This window comes from Doryrhamphus excisus, chromosome 3 (genome assembly GCF_030265055.1).
Source record: "Doryrhamphus excisus isolate RoL2022-K1 chromosome 3, RoL_Dexc_1.0, whole genome shotgun sequence".
Classification (NCBI taxonomy): domain Eukaryota; kingdom Metazoa; phylum Chordata; class Actinopteri; order Syngnathiformes; family Syngnathidae; genus Doryrhamphus; species Doryrhamphus excisus.
The window spans coordinates 14,981,588-15,001,987 of NC_080468.1; the positions used below are offsets into that span (position 1 = coordinate 14,981,588).

Sequence of the window (20,400 nt, forward strand, 5' to 3'; positions counted from 1 at the left end):
CAATCACAGGGGACAATTTGGAGTCGCTAATTAACCTAGCATGTTTTTGGAATGTGGGAGAAGAAACCGGAGTACCCGGAGAAAACCCACGCATGCACGGGGGAGCATGCAAACTCCACACAGAAATGGCCGAGGGTGGAATTGAACTCGGGTCTCCTAGCTGTGAGGTCTAGGTGCCAAATGTGTAAATGTGCAAATATACCAGTGTACAGTGACAGTTATGATGTCGTCACTATCAACAGCACTAAATTCATCACATAGCAACTTAACACCCAAAAGGTGCACCTGATACAAACGTGCATCAGGTACACCCTGGACTGGTGGCCAGCCAATCACAGGGCACATATAGACAAACAACCATTCACACTCACATTCATACCTATGGACAATTTGGAGTCGCTAATTAACCTAGCACGTTTTTGGAATGTGGGAGGAAACCGGAGTACCCGGAGAAAACCCACGCATGCACGGGGAGAACATGTAAACTCTACACAAAGATGGCCGAGGGTGGAACTGAACCCTGGTCCTCCTAGCTGTGAGGTCTGCGCGCTAACCACGGTGCTAACAGTGCATAGTAACACGCAAGTGAAATGGTAATGTTACTGGAAACCAGTATTACACTGTGTTACTTAATCTTGTTTATGAGTGAACATACGCAGGGTGGTGAGAGTATGACATCATCTGCTGGAGGAGGAAAGCAGAGTGGGTTTTTTATCTTTGATCTAATACACACACACACACACACACATGAACACACACAGATGAAGGGGGTTAATTGCCTCAGCCTTACATCATGAGTGGCAGCAGGAGGTTACAAATGCGCCGTCGCATCGAGAGTAGGGGAAATGAACACGTTGGCTGGCTTTCTTTGTCTCTGAAGCCACAGAAGCCCGTCTCTCATTTGGGCTTTCATTCACTCCGCTATCTCATTTCTCCCTCCTGCATCAGCGCATAGAATCTCTTTATCTGCCTATTGATCGCTTTTTCTGTTTTCTTGGCACGCATGTTGCATTTTTGGACCGTCATTTATCATTTTGATACAGTAGAGATACAGTAAAATTTGGAGTTAAAATAACATTACTGGTTCTAAACCGGGCTGCACGGTGGTCTAGTGGTTAGCGTGCAGACCTCACAGCTAGGAGACCCGAGTTCATCTCTGTGTGGAGTTTACATGTTCTCCCCGTTTCCTCTCACATTCCAAAAACATTCCAAAAACATGCTAGGTTAATTAGCGACTCCAAATTGTCCATAGGTATGAATGTGAGTGTGAATGGTTGTTTGTCTATATGTGCCCTGTGATTGGCTGGCCACCAGTCCAAGGTGTACCTGATACATGTTTGTATCAGGTGCACCTTTTGGGTGTTAAGTTGCTATGTGATGAAGTTAGTGCTGTTGGATGTACTGTACACTATATATTTGCACATTTGGCACCATTATATTTTAACATAGCTGCACGGCAGAGAAGTGGTTAGCGCGCAGACATCACAGCTAGGAGACTCGGGTTCAATTCCACCCTCGGCCATCTCTGTGTGGAGTTTGCATGTTCTCCCCGTGCATGCGTGGGTTTTCTCCGGGTACTCCGGTTTCCTCCCACATTCCAAAAACATGCTAGGTTAATTAGCGACTCCAAATTGTCCATAGGTATGAATGTGAGTGTGAATGGTTGTTTGTCTATATGTGCCCTGTGATTGGCTGGCCACCAGTCCAGGGTGTACCTGATACATGTTTGTATCAGGTGCACCTTTTGGGTGTTAAGTTGCTATGTGATGAATTTAGTGCTGTTGGGAGTGACAACATCATAACTGTCACTGTACACTATATATTTGCCCATTTGGCACCGTTATATTTTAACATAGCTAGCATAACATAGTTAGCGCCAGACCTCACAGCTAGGAGACCAGGGTTCAATTCCACCCTCGGTCATCTCTGTGTGGAGTTTGCATGTTCTCCCCGTGCATGCGTGGGTTTTAGCGACTCCAAATTGTCCATAGGTATGAATGTGAGTGTGAATGGTTGTTTGTCTATATGTGCCCTGTGATTGGCTGGCCACCAGTCCAGGGTGTACCCCGCCTCTCACCCGAAGACAGCTGGGATAGGCTCCAGCACCCCCCCCCCCCACGACCCTCGTGAGGATGAACGGTAGAAAATGTTTCCAACATTGTCCATTGTTTAGTAATCAGCAGTCGAACATAATTAAGTTTCAGGAAAATATCAGCTCCCGACAAAAAAAAAGGCAGCTTTTTGTGAAACAAAACATTTCAAGCATAATTGTCACAATTTGTTTGCTTTTGTGCTCAAATATATAAACAAATGTACCAACATTAATGACACGAAAATAGGTTGTTTTACATTAAAATATAACAATATAAGCTAGTTACAAATGTACAAATGTTTTGTTATCTATTTCTTTAAGCTTGTACTTACAAACAACATATTGTGATTTTATTATTCAACAAATGAACATTTATTACCAATAAACACATGCAAAGGACTAAAAATTGGTACACTACGACTTACATCACCGTCTCGGAGCGGAACTCGTATCTGTACTTCATTAAAAATAGAAAATATAGGATAGAAAAAAAAAAGACGGCAATTGTCATATTGTGGTCACCGTGGTGACAGGAGTAAAAAAAAAAAACATTGATTGACTCAGTGTATTTTAAATTGCTATTCTTCTTAAAACAATACATCGGTAATGAAAAGCACAGTCCTCACACCTGATGACTTGCAAGGTAGAGACGGTCGGCCAATTCTTCAATTTGCTTTTGCACAGATTGCTTCTGGAACCCCACTGAACAGATAAACATAGTTTTTTTTTCATTTCCAGACTCATTTAACCAGTTGAATAAGCACTCTAATATCATTTTTTTTTTTTTCAGGGAACAATCCTCCATATTTCATCAAAAGTCATTTAACTTAGAGGACTGCGGGGCATCTCTGGAGGTTCCACATTACGGTCGGATACCACAGTTTTCCTATCATTTGGGTTTTGACGAATAAAGAGTCAGTGAAACTGGAGTCGGGCTGCACGGTAGTCGAGTGGTTAGCGCGCAGACCTCACAGGTTCCTCCTCCCGCATTCCGAAAACATGCTAGGTTAATTGCCGAGTACCCGTCGAGTACCCAGGAGTCAGTGAATCTTGAGTTTTTGTTGCGCACCAGTGAGTCAGTGAATCTTGAGTCTTTGTGGAGCGCCCCTGGATTAGTGAAATGTGAGTCTTCGTCAAGTACACTCAAGACACTTGAGTATTTGTCGAGTACCCAAAGGTCAGTGAATCTTGAGTTTTCGTTGAGCACTTGTGAGTCAGTGAAACTTGAGTCTTCGTCGAGCACCCTGTGACTCAGTAAAAGTGGAGTCTACATCAAGTACCTGTGATTCCGTGTTTGTCAAGTGCCCCACCAATCAGTGAAACTTGAGTATTCGTCGAGTACTCAGGAGTCAGTGAATCTTGAGTTTTCGTTGAGCACCCGTGAGTCAGTGAACCCTGAGTCTTGTGGAACACCCCTGCATAAGTGAAATGCGAGTCTTCATCAAGTACCCGCGAGTCAGTGAAACTTGAGTCTTCGTTGAGCACCCTGTGACTCAGTGAAAGTGGAGTCTACATCAAGTACCTATGATTCCGTGTTTGTCAAGCGCCCCACCAATCAGTGAAACTTGAGTATTCGTCGAGTACCAAGGAGTCAGTGAACCTTGAGTTTTTATGTAGCACCTCTGCATTAGTGAAATGCGAGTCTTCGTCAAGTACCCGCAAGTCATCAAGTACCCATGATTCCGTGTTTGTCGAGCACCACACCGATCAGTGAAACTTGAGGATTCGTCGAGTACCCAGGAGTCAGTGAACCTTGAGTTTTTGTGTAGCACCCCTGCATTAGTGAAACTCGAGTCTTTGTTGATCACCATGATCCAGCTCGGGCAGGAAGCGGGATGGTGAGTTGATCTGAGGCAAACACAAGATCTCACGGTAGTAAGCGAACAAGTGAGTACCAGTGAGCCCCGATTCAGTCAAAAACTCACAACTTTTGAACTAGTCGTTCATGACTCCCACATCTCCTGCTACTCTATTTTGATGGATAACTAATCTCATGGCTGTAAAAATGTTGCTTGGATGCTTGTAGAATCCTAACGTAATAACTCATTGTGGCAAGATGATGAAATTATGATGCATCGATGGCGGTCCAACCATCAGAGTAATTGCATGTGGCGGCAAGAAACAATGAAATATTATTGATTCCATTTCATACGTGTCACAACTAGCTGTGAGAATCATGTGACCCCCCTAAAATAATACGGATAAAGACATTCAGTGACCGCCAAGCAATGTAAAGGTTGCCGGTTTTAATCCGCCCTCAAGTCATTTCAAGTATTTTTATAAAATGCCTGACCTCCCCCTCCCCCCCGGGGTCTTGTGATGCTGTGTCATCATTGTGAATAATCGTACCCGCTGCGGGGACCGGAAAGGATTATGTTCGTCTTTACCAAACATCATAGCGTGGGGTTTTCCCAAGGACGCCCACAAGTCATGCTGGATGCAGCATCTAATCTGCAGGGGGGGTGCAAGGATTTTCGGCTGTTTTAAAAGCGGCTTTATGCCTTCCAAAAATTCATTTTTTTTTTCTGTTGCCGAGCGCGGAGAGGTGGAGGCAAGATTGGAAAAAAACGATCTTCTTTTTGACTCTTCTGATATATTATTTTCATCATGACGGTGTGTGTGTGTGTGATAGTCAGGCAGCTTGACTCCCCGCCGTGCTCCTGATTCAACATGGCCACACGAGGAAGACATGATTCCGGAGGAAGGCACAGGATAGGAAAGAGGTGAGCTATTAAAAAATTTAACCTCTGAGAGCGGAATACGGGAAGTTGAAGCACCGAGAGAAAGCCAGACAAAGGGAATTAGTTCCTGCGGGTCTTTTGAGAGAGAGAATAGAGCGCATTCTGTCTGCGTCTGATCAGTTTTTTCACCTGATTAATTTGTGACAGGAGGGATTTCGGCGCTCTGCGCTTTGAATCACTGCTCTAATTCAAATGGTAATCTCCTTTAAAGGTATGACAGCCGGGTAAAAAAACACTTTTATGAGATGCCCTTTGCTGCATATACATGAAGATTTAGCGCTCTGTGAACAAGAGGGCAAAGCTAAAGTATCGTTTTACTTCTTCCCTTCATGTTGCCTTTCGTTGTTTTTGGCAGCAACCTGGTCAATTGCGGGTGCAACCAAAACTTGAAAGCCATTCATCTTATTTTGGGACTATGGCATAAGAACATAGGTAAGTTTCAGGAAAATATCACTTCCCGACTAAAAAAAACGCTAGGTTAATTGGCCACTCTAAATTGTCCATAGGTATGAATGTGAGTGTGAATGGTTGTTTGTCTATATGTGCCCTGTGATTGGCTATTGGGGGCAGCAGTCGAACATAGGTAAGTTTCAGGAAAATAACAGTTCCCGACTAAAAAAAAGGCTAGGTTAATTGCCGACTCTAAATTGTCCAAAGATATAAATGTGAGTGTGAATGGTTGTTTGTCTATATGTGCCCTGTGTTTGGCTATTGGGAGCCTGCTTAGTAATCAGCAGTCGAAAACATAGGTAAGTTTCAGGAAAATATCAGTTCCCGACTAAAAAAAAGGCTAGGTTAATTGCCGACTCTAAATTGTCCATAGATATAAATGTGAGTGTGAATGGTTGTTTGTCTATATGTGCCCTGTGATTGGCTATTGGGAGCCAGTTTAGTAATCAGCAGTTGAACATAGGTAAGTTTCAGGAAAATATCAGTTCCCGACTAAAAAAAAAAATGAAAATGAAAATGAATGAATAAATTAAAATCGGTGTTGGATACCCGACCCTATTCAGGATCTTCATTCCGTTGAAAATCTGTGTTTACATTTCAAGTTGCCAAGCGACAGCCTCAAAACCGTCAGGACTCAGAGCGTATCCGTAAAGAGGAGTGGACTAAAATCCGCAGTACAAAAAAATGTCTGACCTCTTGATCGCGAATTACAGGCTCCTTATAAGACGACAGCAATGTCAAAAATAATAATTCATTTTTCCCGTTTAATTCCTAGACTTGAACAAACCCCCCGAAGGACGTGGACCAGTTTGAACCAATGTGGTCTTTGATATGTAACTCTGTTGTCTTTCCACTTCCTGGAAGTATTTTAATGATCGTCTGCTGGGAATAGCAAAAAAAAAAAAAAAGGAAAACATTCCTGATAATCTTTTAATTACGTTGAAGTTTGTTATCACGGGAGACTCCAACCAAGCCGAGAATGACAACTTACATATTTTGTGTTGACATCGAACACAAGGCACCGTGTTGTAAGCCATCAGCGACAACTCCGACGCCGTTTATACGCATGAGACTGATGAACTGTGAGTCACACGAAATCATTTGTCATTATTTTTTCCCAGTCAGCTTCCATCAAAATCCAAATAAACGGAATACCCGCCCCACGCCACATAACTTCAACATCGGAAACCAAGGAATAGTTGAAAAACAACCTTCATGTGCGTCGTCGTACCTGTTAGCAGCTCACGGATCTCCACATCTGTGGTCTTCCGGAGTAGTCGAACCAGAGCCGGTATTCCTCCGCAGTTCTTCAATGCGATCTTGTTGTCGTCATTGGCCTTTCCGTAGACGAGGTTTCGCAGAGCTCCGCAGGCGCTGCGGTGCACATCAGTCATACGGTGATCCAGGAGGTCCACCAGAAGCTGGATGCCTCCTTGTTGCCGAATCTGAGGACAAAAGAGGATGGAAAAGATGTACTACCAGGCTGCACGGTGGTCGAGTGGTTAGCAAGCAGACCTCACAGCTAGGAGACCCGAGCTCAATCCCACACTCGGCCATCTCTATGTGGAGTTTGCATGGTCTCCCCGTGCATGCGTGGGTTTTCTCCGGGTACTCCGGTTTCCTCCCACATTTTAGTTTCAGGAAAATATCAGTTCCCGACTAAAAAACATGCTAGGTTAATTGCCGACCCCAAATTGTCCATAGGTATGAATGTGAGTGTGAATGGTTGTTTGTCTATATGTGCCCTGTGATTGGCTGGACAGGGTGTAGCAGCTGGGATAGGCTCCAGCTGTCTTTCATCAGAAAAAAATTTTTCCGACCTTCCTCTTCCATTTGTTAGTAATCAGCAGTTGAACATAGGTAAGTTTCAGGAAAATATCAGTTCCTGACTAAAAACATGCTAGGTTAATTAGCGACTCTAAATTGTCCATAGATATAAATGTGAGTGTGAATGGTTGTTTGTCCATATGTGCCCTATGATTGACAGGGTGTACCCCACCTCTCACCTAAAGGCAGCTGGGATAGGCTCCAGCACCCCCGCGACCCTCATGAGGATAAGCGGTAGAAAATGAATGAATGGTTCCAAACCCACCCTCGTAAAACAGACCGCTGTCTTTCATGAGAAAGAAATTGTTCCGACCCTTTCCATTGTTTAGTAATCAGCAGTCGAACATAGGTAAGTTTCAGGAAAATATCAGTTCCCGACTAAAAACATGCTAGGTTAATTAGCGACTCTAAATTGTCCATAGGTATGAATGTGAGTGTGAATGGTTGTTTGTCTATATGTGCCCTGTGATTGGCTGGCCACCAGTCCAGGGGGTACCTGATACATGTTTGTATCAGGTGCACCTTTTGGGTGTTAAGTTGCTATGTGATGAATTTAGTGCTGTTGGTAGTGACGACATCATAACTGTCACTGTACACTGATATATTAACACATTTACACATTTGGCATCTAGACCTCACAGCTTGGAGACCAGGGTTCAATTCCACCCTCGACCATCTCTGCGTGGAGTTTGCATGTTCTCCCCGTGCATGAGTGGGTTTTCTCCGGGTACTCCGGTTTCCTCCCACATTCCAAAAACATGCTAGGTTAATTAGCGACTCCAAATTGTCCATAGGTATGAATGTGAGTGTGAATGGTTGTTTGTCTATATGTGCCCTGTGATTGGCTGGCCACCAGTCCAGGGTGTCTATCCAGTGAAAACAAAAGAGAAATTGTTAGCTAGAATACAGCTAGAATAATAGCATAACTATTGGGGTTCTAATCCTATAAGCCGAGTATTAACTTTTCCTAGCATAAAAAAACAGCGTCTTTAGTCACGCCCTATTTACAACACAGAAATATTAGCATTTTATTTGTCTCAGGTTATTATTAACAATTACTCTTTATTATTGTAGAAAGTCAAACGGCCATTAAATGCTTCACGCCTCACATAGCTTAGGGGGGAGGACTTTCATAACCATATACATACATAATGATGCTTTATTCAAATGTTTTACAGTATATGTCAAGTACGGTGAGTACACTGGCTGAAACTAATCTGTATGTGTGCTTCCTGGAAAATATGAAAATAGGAATGCCTGTGAATGTTGGGCCTAGATGACTAGATAGGACAGTCTCTTTCTGAATGAATATACTTAAGCATGAAACAGCATGATTTATTATTTTGTGTATTTTTTGAAAAAACATGATAGAGTGGGGCTGCACGGTGTTCGAGTGGTTAGCGCACAGGCCTGACAGCTAGGAGACCAGAGTTCGATTCCATTCTCGGCCATCTCTGCATGCTAGGTTTAATGTTCCAAATATTTCTTTCTCTTTAAATCATCTTTGACAATTTTCTTCTTGTAATATGACTTTATTTGCATATTTTATTATAATATAATTTTCCAAAAATTACAAAATTTGTTTAAAAACTAAAATGAATTACAATGTATTCTTATAAAAATATTATTATTTTTTCTTTAATAATTTAAGTCTATACTCTAGTAAAAAAAACTTTTTCTAAGGCTGCACGGCCCCCGAGTGGTTAGTGCACAGGTCTCACAGCTAGGAGACCCGAGTTCAATTCCACCCTCGGCCATCTCTGTGTGGTTTTCTCCGGGTACTCCGGTTTCCTCCCACATTCCAAAAACATGTATTTATTATATTTATTTCTTAATCATTTTTGACAATTTTCTTCTAGTAATATGATTTTATTTGCATATTTTTCTACAATTGAATTTTTCAAAAATTACAAAATTTGTTTGACATATGATTATTTAAAAACTAAAATGAATTACAATATATTCATATTAAAAAGTATCACTTTATTATATTAATAAAAAAAATTCTTTAATATTTTAATATTTTAAGTCTATACTCTACTAAAATATATTATATATTATATATTATATATTATATATTATATATTATATATTATATATTATATATTATATATTATATATTATATATTATATATTATATATTATATATTATATATATTTTCTAAGGCTGCACGGCCCCCGAGTGGGTAGCGCGCAGGTCTCACAGCTACGAGACCCGAGTTCAATTCCACCCTCGGCCATCTCTGTGTGGAGTTTGCATGTTCTCCCCGTGCATGCGTGGGTTTTCTCCGGGTACTCCAGTTTCCTCCCACATTCCAAAAACATGCTAGGTTAATTAGCGACTCCAAATTGTCCATAGGTATGAATGTGAGTGTGAATGGTTGTTTGTCTATATGTGCCCTGTGATTGGCTGGCCACCAGTCCGGGGTGTACCCGGCCTCTCGCACGAAGGCAGCTGCGACCCTCGTGAGGATAAGCGTTAGAAAATGAATGAATGAATGAATGAATGATAGAGTGAAGACGTATGAATTCTTCCAGGGGAAGGTACTATATTCAAAAACGACATCACTTTGCTTCTGAGTGATGTTATTCATTATTTGGATGAAAGATTAATTTCAAAGTCTGTAATTTCCTGTCTTGGACTGGAGGGGTTTACTTACATATCGGCTGATAAAAGAGATTAGAGGATTTCTAGGAGTATTAGAACCACGCTTGGCAAATCCAACTTGTATTCGTTGGATCCCTCTTTTCTGACGATTTGTATTGAAATTCCATGTCGCGTTTTGTCTGTTTGGGGTCGGCGATGAGGGTTCAATTCCACCCTCGGCCATCTCTGTGTGGAGTTTGCATGTTCTCCCCGTGCATGCGTGGGTTTTCTCCGGGTACTCCGGTTTCCTCCCACATTCCAAAAACATGCTAGGCTAATTGGTGACTTGTCCCTAGGTATGAATGTGAGTGTGAATGGTTGTTTGTCTATATGTGCCCTGTGATTGGCTGGCCACCAGTCCAGGGTGTACCCCGCCTCTTGACCGAAGACAGCTGGAATAGGCTCCAGCACCCCCTGCGAGGAATGAATGAATATATCCTTAGAACAGGGGTCCCCAACATGCGGCCCGTGGGCCAAATGTAGCCCGCAGGACACTAGTTTGAGGCCGCCGCCTTGATATGAAAGTTTAATGTTAGTGCGGCCCGCGCAAGTTTGATATGGATGCTGTATGGTATCATGTACCCAGAAAAAATGATTACGTTTGATTAATGTTCATGTTAAAGGTTAAATAACTGTTAATAGTTATCCTCCCTATCCGTGTGGAAGTGGTAAGTTTTTGGCTATTTAAGTTTAAAGGAAATAACTTGAAGGCTACCGTTTAGGTTGCTATAGCTCTCTAGTTTGCGAGTTAGCATGTGTCTCAATACCCTGCAGTTGCGCAATATGTTGTAAATAAAAAGAGTATAAATGTGACTATAGTCGTGTTTTGTCATGTCTACAGGGCTCTAATAATGCTTTGTTCATTTTAATCTGGAAAAAATAATTTGTCTACCCACCAACTATATGTGGTTTCTTGAGTTTTTATTATTTGCTGTTTTATTATTATTATTATATTTATTTATTTATTACTGATTGATTGATTTTCTTTATTCTTGATTTGTTTATTTATTTTTCATCTTATTTTGTGTAGAAAAATAAAAATTAAGATATTTGAGAACAGTGGAATGTTTTATCAGAGCTTTAGTTATCCATCCATCCATTTTCTACCGCTTTTTCCTCACGAGGGTCGCGGGGGGTGCTGGAGCCTATCCCAGCTGTCTTCGGGCGAGAGGCGGGGTACACCCTGGACTGGTGGCCAGCCAATCACAGGGCACATATAGACACAAACAACCATTCACACTCGCATTCATACCTATGGACAATTTGGAGTGGCCAATTAACCTAGCATGTTTTTGGAATGTGGGAGGAAACCGGAGTACCCGGAGAAAACCCACGCATGCACGGGGAGAACATGCAAACTCCACACAGAGATGGCCGAGGGCGGGGACCGAACCCTGGTCTCCTAGCTGTGAGGTCTGCGCACTAACCACCAGACTGCCGTGCCGCCCAGCTTTAGTTATATTTAAGTTTATTCATTTTTCAGTTTTTACCAAATGCGTTTTTTTGTTTTTAGTTAATAGTTATCCTCCCTATCCGTGTGGAAGTGGTAAGTTTTTGGTTATTTAAGTTTAAAGGAAATAACTTGAAGGCTACCGTTTAGGTCGCTAGCTCTCTAGTTTGCGAGTTAGCATGTGTCTCAAGACCCTGCAGTTGCAGCGCAATATGTTGTAAATAAAAAAAAAGTATAAACATGACTATAGTCGTGTTTTGTCATGTCTACAGGGTCTAATAATGCTTTGTTCATTTTAATCTGGAAAAATATTTTTAAAAAGTGGTAGAAAATAAATGAATGAATGGGGTCGGCGATGCATTACGGTAAATATCCTGGACATCCTTTGTGCTGGACTACATTTGAGGATTACAATCCCAAATCTCAAATTATCAGTGAAACATTTGATTTCTCTGTTGGAAAAAGTGGAATTGTTGACAAAAAAAAAAAAAGGATGAGCAGCACCGGATATGTGTTCTGCTCGGACATTTGTTATGATGGGGGGGCGGGGGGCACACCATTTTGACATGCATTACGACTCGGAGGCACAAAGCCTGTCAGATGGAGTCTTGCCCAAATCCTCAATCTTGCGTGCACTCCCACAAACCTCTGTCATTAAGCAATTGCAGCTGGCATGCAGGCACGGATCAAGCCTCTCTAAATATAAAAACACAGGAACCCTGCTGAGTGCCTGCTTGGTCTTTGGAGGACTGCTGAGTGGTTAACGGCAGTCCTGTGAAAAGACAAGTTGAGCGCAGCAAAAAAAAAAAAGGCAGCTGGCGAAAGGTTGAATACCTCAGACTTGATCTTGTTGTCTCCGAAGCAGAGGTGCTGGAGGTAGGCGGCGGCGTTGGACTGTACCGATGGGAACTGATGCTGCAACATTTGGATCACCTCCGGCAGCTCTGGATCTCTCCAACCAAACTCCCTGCAGAGACACAGAGAAAATATTTGACATGTGTGGGCATTGTTCTATTCTTGTACGTGCGTGTTTGTTAAATCTGCAACCGTAAAGCACCTCTGATTTGAAAGAGTGAGGCGGAAATGAAGGACAGATGACGGATGAAGAAACTGTACATAAACAATACAATTGCTTTTAATATTGCAAATAAAGGGGACCGATAATTAACTAGTAAAGCAGACAGCACAGACAGGTGTTTATATTAGTATATATTAGTGTTTAACTATGAAAATGGCTAAGATGCTATTATGCTAACACATAGCATAATTGTGCTGATTATATGTGTCTTGCTATGAAAACGTCTAAAAATGCTACTGTATTAATGTTTACATGCTAGCAATGCTAACATGTTAACACCTATTGCTCTTATGCTAATGTTAACATGCTAACACGTAGCATAATTGTGCTGATTATATGTGTGTCTTGCTAGGAAAATGTCTAAAAATGCTAGCAATGCTAACATATTAACACCTATTGCTATTATGCTAATGTTAGCATGCTAACACATAGCATAATTGTGCTGATGATATGTGTCTTGCCATGAAAATGTCTAAAAATGCTACTGTATTAATGTTTACATGCGAGCAATGCTAGCATGTTAACACCTATTGCTATTATGCTAATGTTAGCATGCTAACACATAGCATAATTGTGCTGATGATATGTGTCTTGCTATGAAAATGTCTAAAAATGCTAGCAATGCTAACATCTTAACACATATTGCTATTATGCCAATGTTAGCATGCTAACGCATAGCATAATGGTGCTGATGATGTGTCTTGCTATGAAAACGTCTAAAAATGCTACTGTATTAATGTTTACATGCTAACAATGCTAAAATGTTAACACCTATTGCTATTATGCTAATGTTAGCATGCTAACACATAGCATAATTGTGCTGATTATATGTCTTGCTATGAAAATGTCTAAAAATGCTACTGTATTAATGTTTACATGCTAGCAATGCTAACATGTAAACACCTATTGCTATTATGCTACTGTTAGCATGCTAAAACATAGCATAATTGTGCTGATTATATGTGTCTTGCTATGAAAACGTCTAAAAATGCTACTGTATTAATGTTTACATGCTAGCAATGCTAACATTTTAACACCTATTGCTATTATGCTAATGTTAGCATGTTAACACGTTGCATAATTGTGCTGATTATATGTGTCTTGCTATGAAAATGTCTAAAAATGCTACTGTACTAATGTTTACATGCTAGCAATGCTAACATTTAACACCTATTGCTATTATGCTAATGTTAGCATGTTAACACATAGCATAATTGTGCTGATTATATGTGTGTCTTGCTATGAAAATGTCTAAAAATGCTACTGTATTAATGTTTACATGCTAGCAATGCTAACCTGTTAACACCTATTGCTACTATGCTAATGCTAGCATGCTAACACATAGCATAATTGTGCTTTATTATATGTGTCTTGCTATGAAAATGTCTAAAAATGCTACTGTATTAATGTTTAGATGCTAGCAATGCTAACATGTTAACACCTATTGCTATTATGCTAACATTAGCATGCTAGCAATGCTAGCTAATGTTACCAGGCTAAATGTTTGTATATGTGTCTGCACATAAAAATAGCTAAAAATACATTTTTACTATGCTAACATTAGCATGCTAATAATGTTAACATGCAAACATTACCATGTTAACACCTAGCATGATAATGCTAATTGTTTATATATGTATGTGTCTACCCATGGAAACAGCCAATAATGCGAACATTAAAATGCTAACATGCTAACGAACAATCTTTGAACATATAAAATTATCTCCTTTGAAATGGAAAGTAATAACTAATTTAATTACTTGTATGATTTTTAAAATAATATATTATTGTGATAATTTTATGTATGTTTTTATTACTGTATTGTCTATGTGGTCAGAAAGTTTGGCGCTGAAAACCCGACTTACATTGCTGTTGTAGGAATATATATATATATACAATAAATATATAAATATCTGGCAAAGTCAGAGGCAAAGTCCACATGAATGATGCAAGTGAGACTTTTCTTCCATTTGCCTCGTTTACTTTGGTTTCTGCATCTGCAACCGGGACAATCATAGCTATTGCCTAAAGGTATGCCTGGGGCGCACACATTCAAACACACAAACACGCAAACACTCAATCTACACACTCGCAAAGTGCACAAAGGGTGTGTATGTGATACAACAAACGCAAATCATGAATGTGAGAAAGACGTCGACTAATAAATAAATGTATCATTTTTTTGTTGGTAGCAAGCCACTAAAATGGGTTTAATTAATCATTGAACGTTATGGAACAGATTATTTCAGTCATTCAGTCATATAGTACCTTTATGTATCTACATTGAGGAGAAATATGATCTCAGGGGTAATAACTATAAAAGCAATCTTCACTCGCTAAATGTACAGCAAAAAGGTCAGTAAGGATAATTCATAATGCCGCCTACAGAGAACTGTAGGATAGGCTCCAGCACCCCCCGCGACCCTCGTGAGGTAAAGCGGTAGAAAATGAATGACTGAATGAATATATCCTTAGAACAGGGGTCTCAAACACGCGGCCCGCGGGCCAAATGTGGCCCACAGGACACTAGTTTGAGGCCCCCACCTTGATATGAAAGTTTAATGTTAGTTTGATATGGATGCTGTATGGTATCATGTACCCAGAAAAAATGATTACGTTTGATTAATGTTCATGTTAAAGGTTAAATAACTGTTAATAGTTATCCTCCCTATCCGTGTGGAAGTGGTAAGTTTTTGGCTATTTAAGTTTAAAGGAAATAACTTGAAGGCTACCGTTTTAGGTCGCTAGCTCTCTTTTTTGCGAGTTAGCATGTGTCTCAAGACCCTGTAGTTGCGCAATATGTTGTAAATAAAAAGAGTATAAATGTGACTATAGTCGTGTTTTGTCATGTCTACAGGGCTCTAATAATGCTTTGTTCATTTTAATCTGAAAAAAATAATTTGTCTACCCACCAACTATATGTGGTTTCTTAAGTTTTTATTATTTGCCGTTTTATTATTATTATTATATTTATTTATTACTGATTGATTTTCTTTATTCTTGATTTGTTTATTTATTTTTCATCTTATTTTGTGTAGAAAAATAAAAAGCAAGATATTTGAGAACAGTGGAATGTTTTATCAGAGCTTTTATTGTAGAAAATCGAAACCAAAGCAAAGTTTATTCATTTTCCTGTTTTTAATAAATGCGTTTTTTTTGTTTTTTTTGGGGGGGGGGGACCTGATGCGGCCCAGTTTCGCCCAGACACTAGCTCCAGTGGCCCCCAAGTAAATTGAGTTTGAGACCCCTGATTTAAAAACATACGTAAAAGAGAAAGACGGGTGTGTTCACGTCTCACGTAAACATTGCGGCAAAATGGCCGACATGCCAACTTTGAATGCAACTTATTCTGAATGCAGCACAAGAGAGCACAACATCTCGACAGACACGTACACAAACACATTTGAAAACCTGAGCACAGATTTAAACGCGCCAAAAACTTTGGAATGCAGCTCGGGGGGTGGGGGTGGGGGGGGGCAGAGCGCGCTGACATCAAGCGTCGATACACACAAAGAAAACCTTGCTAGCGCATTCGCACTTGTGCACGCGCACTTGCATTCAGATTCATCCATCAAATGCAACACAGAGGATCTGGAATTAGATCACTTCTGACTCCAAGGACTAAAACTAAAGACTATAAATGTTTCGAAATTTTACCACCTTACTTCACGCCGGTTTGAACAAAAACAAAACATGCAAACGGACAACCAACACATAAACACAACCTAAAACGGTGCAGCGGCGTTGCCTTGAGTAAATATAATCAGAGATGACATAGCCTACTAGCGCAGGTCATTGTGTGGGTTAATTGTCTAATAAGGCATCGAACGTGAGGGCTGAGGAAGCAGGCGGGATGTGTATGTGCCTGCTTTGTGTGTGTGTGTGTGTGTTACATTTCATTAAAAGTAGCACCGACGGCATCCGTATGGATGATTGGACGATCAACCGGTGGACATTATCATTTAATTAAAGCGACGCGGTCATTTGATTTTAGATTAACCAACACACTCAGTGGGTTAATCATCATATGAAGCAGTCATGAACGAGTCTTTCAAAACCCCCAGGTTCATGTTTCACTGTCTCATGGATGCTCCATGAAGAATCAAGTTTTACTGATTCAGGGATCCGGGATAAGAATCGAGTCTCACTGACTCATGTGTGCTTGACAAAGACCTGAGCTTCATCGACTCACGGGTGCTCAGTGAAGACTTCAGGTTCATTGACTTACAGCTTTTCAATGAAGACTGGCGTTTAACTGACTCACGGGTGCTTGACAAAGACCCGAGCTTCATCGACTCACGGGTGCTCGGTGAAGACTTGAGGTTCATTGACTAACAGGTTTTCATTGAAGACTGGCGTTTAACTGACTCACGGGTGCTTGACAAAGAACCGAGCTTGAGGTTCATTGACTCAAAGGTTCTCAACCAGGACCGGACTTTCAATGACTGACAGTTGTTCGAGTTTTACTGAGTCACGGATACTTTCAGGAGAATTAAGTTTCACTGACTGATGGGTGCTCAAGACTCAAGTATTAGTGACTCACGGGTGCTTGGCGAAGACTTGAGGTTCATTGAGGTTCTCAATGAAGACTGGCGTTTAACTGACTCACGGGTGCTTGACAAAGAAACGAGCTTGAGGTTCATTGACTCAAAGGTTCTCAACCAGGACCGGACTTTCAATGACTGACAGTTGTTTGAGTTTTCGTGAGTCACGGATGCTCGATGAAGAATCAAGTTTTACTGATTTTGGGATCCGGGATAAGAATCAAGTCTCACTGACTCATGTGTGCTTGACAAAGACCCAACGACTCACGGGTGCTCAATGAAGATTTCAGGTTCATTAACTCACAGGTTCTCAATGAAGACTGGCGTTTAACTGACTCACGGGTGCTTGACAAAGAACCGAGCTTGATGTTCATTGACTCAAATGTTCTCAACCAGGACTGAACTTTCAATGACTGACAGTTGTTCGAGTTTTACTGAGTCACGGATGCTCAATGAAGAATCAAGTTTTACTGATTTCGGGATCCGTGATAAGAATCGAGTCTCACTGACTCATGTGTGCTTGACAAAGACCCAAGCTTCATCGACTCACGGGTGCTCGGCGAAGACTTGAGATTCATTGAGGTTCTCAATGAAGACTGGCTTTTCACTGACTCACGGGTGCCTGACAAAGAACCAAGCTTGATGTTCATTGACTCAAATGTTCTCAACCAGGACCGGACTTTCAATGATTGACAGTTGTTCGAGTTTTACTGAGTCACGGATGCTCGATGAAGAATCAAGTTTTACTGATTTTGGGATCCGGGATAAGAATCAAGTCTCACTGAATCGACTCACGGGTGCTCGGTGAAGACTTCAGGTTCATTGACTCACAGGGGAACGGAACTGTAGGAGTCTGTGCAGCCACATTTTTGAATCTTAATGTCTTTATGCGTTTTCATTGGCGGTCTTTGAAGGCACCATAGTTGCTGTGAGATGCAAAAGTGCAACTGTATGGCGAGTACTTCTAGTACATTCGAAAGTTCCAGTTAATATTTTCCAGTTGATGGTCCAAGTGTCCAAGTCCAAGCTCATGCATTCATTCATCAACCGTCTTCTTTTTAGTCCGTTACTCTGAATTCTCTTTCTTGCCGTTCTGAGAGCTTATCTTCTTCCATGCATCTGAGATTCATTTAGTCATCTCCTTCCGTGAATCTGAGATTCCCTGTTATCTCCTTCCATTGATCTGTTATCACCCTGCTTAATTCAAATATCTCCTCCATCATTAGCTCCTGGAGGGTGCTAATTGATTAGTTTTTTTCACCGCTACTTCCATCTTCTGGGACTCTTCTGTGTCCTGACACTCTTCATCACTCGTGTCATGAAGGTAACGGTGGAGTATCTGCATGAGAAATTGCACACAAACTTCGACCTCAAGGCCTTGAAGCACTTTTGGGATGACCGAGAATGGAGACGGGGAGGTTTGAATTCAGAACCTGTTCTTGCATTTCCTGTTTTGTTACCATCCTGCTTTTTTGTCGTGTTTAGTTTCCGCTCGGGATGCTTTGATCAGGGCTTTCGATACATCAGCAGCTCTACAGTAGCTAGCTAGCTAGCTACAGTAGCTAGCCTATCTTGAAGGGAAATACAAATATAAGGCACTAGCTACTGTAGCCAGCTAGCTACAGTAGCTAGCCTATCTTGAAGGGAAATACAAATATAAGGCATTAGCTACAGCAGCTAGCTAGCTACAGTGCTTTGATCAGGGCTTTCGATACCTCAGCAGCTCTACAGTAGCTAGCCAGCTACAGTAGCTAGCCTATCTTGAAGGGAAATACAAATATAAGGCACTAGCTACTGTACCTAGCTAGCTACAGTAGCTAGCTACAGTACTTTGATCAGGGCTTTTGGTACCTCAGCAGCTCTACAGTAGCTAGCTAGCTACTGTAGCTAGCCTATCTTGAAGGGAAATACAAATATAAGGCACTAGCTACCACTGGCTAGCTAGCTAGCTACTGTAGCTAGCTAGCTACAAATTTAGCAAGAGTAAAGAGGTCTCCCCCTTCAGGTCCCAGTCCAGTCCTGGTTTGACGACATGAATGACACCAAGCTCCTGGACCTCTAGCTAGCTACAGTAGATAGCTAGCTACATTATACAGTAGATGGCACCGTAACTGAATAAGAAGACGTAGCAAGAGGGATCAGTAATCCTTTTTTTATTTTTTATTTTTTATTTTTTAGCTACAGTAGCTAGTGCCTTATATTTGTATTTCCCTTCATTTTTACCATTGAAAATACTTCATTTGGACAAAGGGTGTGTACTTTCATTCTGGGCTCTTCATTGATGATGAAAACGTCTTCAACTGTGTGAACACTCGACTAGCAACGCCGTCCAAAAAAACGGGAAAAAGTGCTAAAGAGACACAATTGCCTTGAGAAGAACATAGTCACAGTCTTAAATGTAAAATCTAAAATGGAAGATATATTCGTTCATGGCAGGCAGAGTTGGATTCGATTACCAAATTTTACAACCACTATAGGAAATATTTTACTATTTTACAAGCAAACGCTCGTCTGACATGGTCTTAATTATTCTAAGACATAAATCTGCTCACACAACCAAAGCACAAGTAACTCTGGGAAGTTTTACCGGCAAAGAATAATGACCTCATCCCCGATATTTTCACTTCACTTCAAGGGAACATCAAGCAAATTGGCGAGCCGTTGCGCGTCTGTGCTGGTTTCTTCTTGTCTGGTCTTTTTGTGTGTCCTATAAATAGACCTGTTTTTCTTCCCCTCCCTGGACTGCAGATGTCTCAAAACCTTAACAAGTCACAGTCGGGAGGAAAATACAGTCAAGGTGAAGGAGAGGATTTTGGGGGAAAAAAAATAATGAAAGAAGCTGTAGGATTTTCTATGAGAATAAAATATGTGTGTGTGTTTGAAAGCTAAAAGAACTTAATATTTCATTTGTTAATTCAGTCGACTGGTACAACGTCGTGACAGACTGTCAATTCGCTCTTTGTTCCTAAGCAACCAGGTGGCCTATCTTACACGGTTTATGTGTCTTACAATAAAATGTAGATGGAATGAATATAACGTCAGTTATCACCCTTATATGCATTTGCTTAGACAATAGAAAGTGTTTGAATGTGCTGAAGAAGAAATGTTCCCCGTGACCCTGATCAGAGACCCCCAGAGACCCCCAGGTCCTGGAGGTGCCTGGATGCGCCAACAGCAACCCTTCTTCTTCTTCTTAATTTATTTCAGACATGCATACTATGTTACATTATTGTTTTTCTCACATATATACTTACAATATCTATTTATATATACATATATATATATATATACATACACACATATACACATATATATGCATATATATATACATACATGCACACACATAACACCTCATTACTACACATGAAAAGGAGCAGGAAGAAGCAAAGCTTATTAAATCCTACCCCTTCTCCACGCCATAGCAGTTACCAATTCAATAAGTGTATAACACATACATACATACGTACATACGTACATACGTACATATGTGCATACATACATAACACATACATACATACATACATACATACATACATACATACATACATACATACATACATACATACATACA

General features: G+C 40.8%; 1 protein-coding gene across 13 annotated transcripts in view; it reads right to left on the bottom strand.

Annotated features, from left to right (window-relative positions):
* The window catches only part of LOC131124985 (catenin delta-2-like), a 141,891-nt gene that overhangs the window by 26,028 nt on the left and 95,463 nt on the right, over positions 1 to 20,400 (bottom strand). For all 13 annotated transcript variants that reach the window (XR_009128958.1, XM_058066036.1, XM_058066037.1 and 10 more), the window contains 2 exons: positions 12,042 to 12,174; positions 6,515 to 6,728 (listed from right to left, as the gene is read on the bottom strand). Coding sequence is in view for 12 of the 13 variants with exons in the window: in XM_058066036.1 (XP_057922019.1) it covers positions 6,515 to 6,728; positions 12,042 to 12,174 (347 nt within the window). In the remaining variant the exon portion in view is untranslated. The remainder of the gene's footprint in view (positions 1 to 6,514; positions 6,729 to 12,041; positions 12,175 to 20,400) is intronic.